Here is a 7,806-nt window from a genome sequence, read left to right on the forward strand (position 1 = left end):
TAGGATCCTTTATATTCATCAGTTACTTTAAATTTCTCATCTGATAATTCCAATGTTCCTGATGTATCTGACTCTGGTTCTGATTCTTGCTATCTCTTAAAAGTGTGGGTTTTTTTCCTCTTTCTTTTAGTAAGGACAGGAACTGTGTAAATAGGTGTCAGTAATGTGGTGGTAAGGTGTGGGGAAGAGGAAGCTGTTCTACAGATCTATGATTAGGTCTAGTGCTGTGTCTAATGCTTTGCCATGGTTAGGCCATTTCATTGCCTCTTATTTTAATTTCTGGCTGTTGGGAATCTGTAATCCTGTTTTTGGTATTAGCCTGGGGTCTACGAGAATCATGACCTTAAAAATCAAGAAGGATATAGGATTTCTCATGACATACAGCAGCAAATATTATAACTTAAAACTTCGAGGTTCATAAAACTAATTCATTTTGCTACCGTTGGATGAGAAGCTTTAGCCCCAGGAACTATCCAAGTTCAGCATTATTGGTTAATATTAGCTCGGGCATTTTGTTTTCTACCATGGTGGACACAGACAAAGCAGGGGGCTTTCCTTGCCAGCGGGTTGCGTAGAACACACTGCCAGTCTCTTTGGGTCACCATGACTTCTGATGCCCAGGTGAAAGTACTAAAGAATTGTGTGCCTGGGCCAGGCTTTTGAGCCAGTTCTCAGCCTTCGAGGAAAAGTATGTATCCCAGAATTTCTCTTTTTTCCTCTAAAGAAGAATCTTTCACTAGAGGAAAGTCAGAATTTAAAAACTGCAGAAGAAAGACAGAAATCCCATATAGCTGAGGTCTTGAAGCAGACTGCTAAGAAAGGAGTGCTTCAGAAAGCAGTAGAAGAACAGCTGCAGTAAAATTCCCTACTCTGGGACTGGTTCTCAAGGTTTCCGCTTGTAGTTCCCTGCTCCAGCAAGGTGGATTCTCTGTATTTGCCTGTCTGTCCTCCAATTTTTGTGGAAGCAATTTGTCCTTTGACCTCAATTCTCTGATCGATCTAAGCAGAGCTGTTGATTTTCAGTTTGCTCAGCTTTTTATTTGTTGTTAGGACAAAGTGACAACTTCCAAGCTACTTACATGCTGGACTGAAAATATAGAGCAATTTAAAAGGGCGAGTAGAAGAGAAGACAGTGTGGTTAAAAAGGGGTAAATTCTTCAGGAGCGAAATTGGACAATTTCACAAATGATCACTGAGGCATTCTACAAAAACATGGTCATCAATGGATAGAACGCAACAGCTTCCTGTGGTTTAAACACTTTGAAGAGAGAAGGGGATTTTCCACATGTGTGCTTGCTCTAACCACTCAGTAGGCAATTCAGCTTAGAGACATTTCAGCTCAAGAGAGCTAAGAAACAAATAAGTCATTTGAATAAATAAAAGATTCAGCTATTGTATTAGTACATTATATTTGGATAAACGTTCTTATGAAAAGGATAGGCCTGGATAGAATTGCTTCTTTACTCACGGTTTAATTAAATTCATTCATTTATTCATGTAACAAACTGAGTCCTTAGGATATGTCAGGCACTGTGCTAGAAACAAAATTAAGAACATTGTTCCTGCCAGCAAGTCACTTAAGCTATTCAGAAAGACAGGCACATAAATGGGAACTTAGAAAATAATGTGGCACATAAAATGATAGCGACGTATACCATGTTATAGAAAGGTAAGAAGGGACACCCAATTCAGCCTGGAGAAGGAAGAGGAAAGAAATCAGGAAAGGCTTCCAGAACATAAGTAGTACCTGAACAAAATATTAACAAGCCTGGCTTCTTCCCCTATAAATCTCACAGACTGTGAATAATGTTTTTTGTTTGTTTGTTTCATTCCTCTTTTCACCAAGTCCTAAGGGCTGTGAATCCCAGAGATAAGAACTTGAAATAACTGGATAAAGTAACAGGGCAGGAGTATTTCTATAAAAATGATGAGATGTCTCTAATAAGCAGGAGACATGACATGGAGCATTGTGCAGCATTACAGAGGTATTGCAGTGTTCGAAGCCTCTGCAATGTTTGTGCATTATGGCTGGAGTGAGGCCGCTTAGGTTTCTGATCAAAAAACATATCGGGCATCAGGAAGTAAATACTGCCACGATGTGGTGATGTTTAAGTGACATTTTGTTCTTCAGACTCTAGTTCTCCAGAACTAAAGAGCTTCTGCAATCACTCACACATCTACAGTAGATTTTACATTAGAACTGGAAAGTGGGTGCTAGGACAAAACCTCAAGATCATAGTGTGGAAACCTCTTATTTCACAGAGGAGGAATCTGAGAGGAAATCTGCCTGCCTGAGGTCATGCAACTATTTAACACTGAGATAAAACCAGAATGCAGTTCTAGATCATTTATTTATTCGTTAAAAAAACCTGAATATCTAAGTGAGAGGCTATGTTCTGGGTACAGATTACAAAATTTATACTCACTGATACTTCCCTACTGTCCCCCACCAACTTCTTGCCACAAATACCATACAGTTTTATGAATACTTTAGATGTATCTTCGAAATATACTTTTAATAAAACATAATCACCATATTGCTGCATTCAACAATTTGCTAATATCATAAAATTTCTAGCAATATTGAAAGTATCTAATTATTATAGATGAATTTGATTGTGCAAATTAGATCCAAATCAGACCTAGTAATGCTATACATTAAAAGTATCTTCACTGCCATTATTTATTGAGGAAACAAGATCATTTTCTAGTAGAATTCCCCACTCTGAATTTTGCTGATTGCAACCTTAGGTTTCACTTAACATATTCATCCATCTTCTGATTGATTGATTGATTGATTACCCCTAAAAACTAGTACTTACATCTAGTGGCTTGTTCAGATTCAGGTCCGATTTTTTGACAAAAATACTTCATAGGTGGTTTTGTGTCTTACTTATCACATTACTTCAGGGCCATGTAATGTCTGGTTGTCTTTCTTTTTGTGATGTTAAGATTAATCAGCAGGCGTTGTCAACTGATCCATCCATTATAAAATGCCGAGGGTGCTATGTTAGATGGGGTGTTCAGACAAGGCCTTTCCGAGGAAGTGACTTTTAAGTTGTGGCCTAAAGGATGAAAAAGAGCCAGTTATGCAGAGTAGAGGAAGAATGCAGCAGGTGGGAACCCTGAGGTGAGAAAGAGCTTGCCATAGACTCCGCCGCCCCTCTCAGGATCAGCAGAGCTTTTCTTCCCATTCTCCACTATGCCCAGTAGATCTTCCAATCTCCGAAAGGTGAAAGCAGGAAACCCTCCCTCTAGAGGTGTCAGGAACCCAATGGCACTTTCAGGTGCAGGTAGCCGCAGGTACATAATTTTGCTCTCCTGAAAATGCTTAGGAGCACTAGGACTGTTTTGACTTAGACTTAGAGACCCAGGTGAGAAAATAGCCTGCTCTCTCATGACACAAACCAACCCGCCCTTTTATTGGGCATGATGGCATGGCAGAAGTGTGCTTCTCAGGGTACGACTTCCTTGCTCAAGTTACATACTATTCTTTTCTGGAATGTTCTCTACCATACTTAAAAGAGTTGTGGTTCAACTTTCTCCTCTGCAAAATGAAGAAAGTATCAAAATGTCTCGCAGGGTTGTGGCAAAGATTTATTTTTGTTTATAAAGCCAGACACTAGTTAAAGAGGTAAAGACAGATTTTAATCAGTAGTATATTACTATAACAGAGAAGAGAGTCCAGGGTGAACTGAACTCAACCTCCATTTGTACAGAGGAAACTGGACTTTTTAAAGGGAGAATAAGGGAATAGAGAAGAGGTTGAGGGGGTCTCAACAGAGGAAGAGCACTGAAAAATTACAAAAAGCGGGAAGAGGGGTTTGGTTCGTGTGAAACTCATCTGGGTTTGCTAACTGGTATTTACTTAAGTTAGCCTCCTCCCCTCCCACAGGTGCTGGGAGGCAGGGGCCCTATCTTCAGATGTTGCCTGGAACCAGAGTCAATGTTTTTTGACAACCTTGGGTTTTCTCAGGCAGGCAATTAAAGGGGTGCTAGAATCAGCCTAGGGATGAGGCCTTGAGAAACTATGTTAGTGTTTGTTCAAGTCTTTTATACGCCAAGGTTGACAGGCTTAGTCAAGAGGAGGACTCAGAAGAGTTGGTCGAGAGTGTGGTCAAGGAGAGAATCTCTGCCATTTGTTATAAGAATTAACTGAGATGTTGGCTGTGAAAGTGCTTGTTGGACTATAACACAGCACATTAACATCAATTGACATGTTCTTTCATATAAAACCAATCATATTCCTTCTCCTCCTTCAAAATTCTTGTTAAAATTCTCCCTTACACTGAGCTTCCACTTCTAAACATGCTGCCACTCAGTGATAACACCTACTCTATGTGCCGTACTATATTAACACCTTCTATACTTTACATACATCGTAAGATTTCCTTCAAATGACTCTTTAGGAAGTATTACTTTACAGAAGCTCAGAAAAGTTAGGAAATTAACTAAGGTTCACACAGCCAGTGAGTGGCAGAGGCCAGATTCATATTCAACTCTGGTGTTAGCTGGTTCCATTAAAGAAATTCCTTTCACCTTTTAAATGGTTCAATTAAAAAGAAAACCAATTTATTCTTAAAACACTGGACATGTTCATCGCTCAGAAGATTTTTAAAACAAGAATCTCATACATATGAGCTCTCATTCAAACCAGATTCTAAGATATCTAGAAGGGCCTGAGTCAAGTTAGGCACTTTTCAGCTTATGAAATATTTCTTCAGCACCACTATATGTCATAGCAAGATATTTAAGCCATTGCACCTGCCCGTGGGGAACGAGGGAAAAGGACACAAAATAGTAAATGCTAGACTGTGCAGTCCAGGAAAGAGATCAACAATGAGTTAGGACAGTAGGAGAAGGTTTTACGAGTGATTGGAACTGAGCTCCACCCTTAGGGATATTGATACTGAGAAGGAAACAGAGGGACATTCCAGGGTAGAAGGTGGGGAGCAAGAGTGGTAGGAGCTTATATACCTTTCAAACTCAGTGTATATACTGTCACAGAGCTTGAGCGACCGACATCTCTGTTTATCCGCTGACATTATCGTAGAAGGAAGCTATCTCAGAAGTTTAAATTTCTGAAGTAGGAACGGCTGGCTGGTCGATGAGCGGGAAAAGGTAATCCACGCGGGCGATCCCACCGCCTCTGGCGCCCCTTAGCGGGACTGCATTCCCACGACCTGAAACGACGACTTAGATGCATAACCATTCGCCTCTCTACAACGCTTCCCCAAACTAAGATTCCGGAGGGGGCCGCCACCTGTACCCACGCGCCGCGCACGCGCGAGGCCCTTCTTCGCCGCACAAAGACTGCGGAAGGAGGTTTGGCGCAAGCGCTCTAATGCTCTCTGAAAATAGGGTTATCATCGCGCCTCCTGGCGCAGGAAGAACAAGGCGACGCATGCGGCGTGAGGATGCGCGGGACTTATTTCACGCTGGGGGCCGCGGTGACGTAATGACAAGGAGGCGGTGGTCAAAGAACGGAAGCCGGGAGGGAACCTGGGCGGAAGGGGACCACGGCCAGGCTTGTGTTCGGTCCCTTGGCAGGGCTGGGGTTCCGATGTGGTCCCCAGAGCGGGAGGCCGAGGCCCCTGCCGGGGGAGACCCGGCAGGTCTTCTGCCCCCCGAGTGGGAGGAGGATGAGGAGCGCATGTCCTTCCTGTTCTCTGCCTTCAAAAGGAGTCGCGAGGTGAACAGCACCGACTGGGACAGCAAGATGGGCTTCTGGGCGCCGCTGGTGCTGAGCCACAGCCGCCGCCAGGGGGTGGTGCGCCTGCGTCTGCGGGACTTGCAGGAGGCCTTTCAGCGCAAGGGCAGCGTCCCGCTGGGGCTGGCCACGGTGCTGCAGGATCTGCTGCGGTGAGGGCGGGTCCGGACCCGGAGCGGGGGCGGCTCCCTGAGGGCAGGGGCTTGGCGGGTTCTCTGACAGCGCCCAGCGCCCGGCCTAGGGTCTGGCCCAGAGCGCCTCTGTTCAGTAGGGGAAAAAGAAGGAAGACAAGAAGAAGGCTGGGGTAGGAGTGTTCGGAGGGAGAGGGACACTGGGTATGTGGAGAATGGGCGCGGGGGCGGGGGTGGGGGCAAGGTAGTCGGATTAGATGAGATCCACATGGTAAGGGGCGAAGACAGCTTAGTAAAGGTAACAGTGATTTGCCTGGACAGTGATTTGTTTAGACCTAGTAGAGGTACTTGTGGAATCCCATTATGTAGTTATTAAGTTAGGCCGTCTAAATTTGAATTACCCCGGAATAGAAGGTCTATAAGATAAGATTTATTGAACTAAGGAAAGTCAGAGCTGGGAAGAGGCCAAATCGTAGGGATCCTGCCAACATCCCCCAGCAGAGGTCGTGTGCCGGGCCTATCTTGGCTTGTCCTTGGCACAGGTTGTTTGGAACAGAGGTTATGAAGGAGGGTGAGGGCTTTACTGAGTTAACTTGGTGCCCCGAGAAGGTTATGAAGCAGGGTGAGGGCTTTACTGAGTAACTTGGTGCCCCGAGAAGGCACATGTAACCTGTGTTACATGTGCACTGTTTTGGAGTACCTGAAGCATAGATATCTAATGGATGTACAGCACTGCGCAGTGTGCAGATAGTTTGCATACACCATTTCATCTGATCCTCAGTAGTCCTGTGAGCAAGATGTAGAGTTATCCACAACAGACAGAAGAGGGAACAGCCTCAGAGAGATCAAGTGACCTACTTGGAGTTACACAGCTAGTTAGAGGTAATGCCAGGACTGGACCCTGGTCTTCTGATTCTAAATCATTTGCACTTCGCATTGTATATATCATACCGAAAGCAGCCTAGCTAGCCTAGTGCCTCCCTCAGCGAATGAAAGAGAAAGTCCACTTTGATACATTTGTTTTAGCTTGTTGCTCTTTCTGATTAGAAAGTCTTCCTTGTCTCTGGTACCTTTCCAATGGTTGACATTGATGGGACAAGCCATTTCTGAAACTTCTCTTTTTTGAGCAAGTGTACTATGGACAAAGTTTTCAGACAGTAGCTGAAGAGGTCAGTGAGGGACAGCTTTGCTTGAGGGCCAAGTGGCCTGGGCTCAAATCCTGGCTCTGCTACTTGGTAAATTCTGTAACCATGTGCCCTCTTTTAGCTTCAGTTTGACCAGTTCGAAAATGGTGATGATAACTGTACCTAGGTTTATTGTGAGGATTTGAAGAGACATTCCTTGCATAGCCCTTAGCATGGTGACTAGCCCAGGGCGAACAGTAAATGTAGCCACTTACTGCCAGTACCATGAAATGCCTGTGCCTTCTTTCCACCCTAGCTTGGGAATAGCAGAAAACCCTTTCTTTGAATTCTTTGTATTCTTCCTTATGGCTTGCACTTGAGAGTGATCCATTATTGTTATTTCCTTTTTTTCGTTTTGAGCTCCATTTGTAAAAGGAAGCCTCTTCATAGGCCCTGCACCCTCCATTGTAGTAGTAGTGGAGAGCTTGTGTTTTGGAGCCAAATTAGTGTTTAGATTTGGCCTCTTTCGCCTTCTCGGTCTCTCAGTTTTCTCATTAGCTAAAATGCCAATAACACATCTATCTTGCAAAGTTGTGAGGCTTAGAGCTGGAGCATAGATAGTGCCGCTCATAGTTGCTGGCACAAAGTAGGTGCCTAATAAGTGGTGTTTACGCCGATGATCAGAACCTCTTTTGAGGTAAGGGGGATGGGGGGACTTGAATGAGACATCGTATTAAGCCAACTGTGTGCCCTTTACTTTCTTTGCAGTCGTGGAGAGCTGCAGCGGGAGTCAGACTTCATGGCCAGTGTAGACAGCAGCTGGATCTCCTGGGGGGTTGGA

General features: G+C 44.2%; 2 protein-coding genes across 8 annotated transcripts in view; one reads left to right on the forward strand and one right to left on the reverse strand.

The window, feature by feature from the left end:
• Window positions 1-5,362, reverse strand: part of LOC102879083 (tumor necrosis factor receptor superfamily member 10A-like) — a 41,429-nt gene extending 36,067 nt beyond the window's left edge. For all 5 annotated transcript variants that reach the window (XR_001516864.2, XR_003046245.1, XR_001516866.2 and 2 more), the window contains exons 1-2: window positions 4,978-5,362; window positions 2,823-3,065 (exon numbers count right to left, since the gene is read on the reverse strand). The gene's annotated coding sequence lies outside the window, so the exon portion shown is untranslated. The remainder of the gene's footprint in view (window positions 1-2,822; window positions 3,066-4,977) is intronic.
• A 110-nt stretch (window positions 5,363-5,472) lies between these two features.
• Window positions 5,473-7,806, forward strand: part of CHMP7 (charged multivesicular body protein 7) — a 10,629-nt gene continuing 8,295 nt past the window's right edge. Inside the window, exons 1-2 of one of the 3 annotated variants that reach the window (XM_025046678.1) lie at window positions 5,473-5,862; window positions 7,734-7,803. In XM_025046678.1, coding sequence (XP_024902446.1) covers window positions 5,564-5,862; window positions 7,734-7,803 — 369 coding nt within the window. In that variant the 5' untranslated portion in view covers window positions 5,473-5,563. Of the gene's footprint in view, window positions 5,863-5,931; window positions 6,046-7,733; window positions 7,804-7,806 lie in introns of those variants that run through there. The other 2 variants (XM_025046679.1, XM_025046680.1) reach the window with 2 other exon arrangements.

The sequence above is a fragment of the Pteropus alecto genome, unplaced genomic scaffold (genome assembly GCF_000325575.1).
Source record: "Pteropus alecto unplaced genomic scaffold, ASM32557v1 scaffold394, whole genome shotgun sequence".
In the NCBI taxonomy this organism is placed as follows: Eukaryota; Metazoa; Chordata; class Mammalia; order Chiroptera; family Pteropodidae; genus Pteropus; species Pteropus alecto.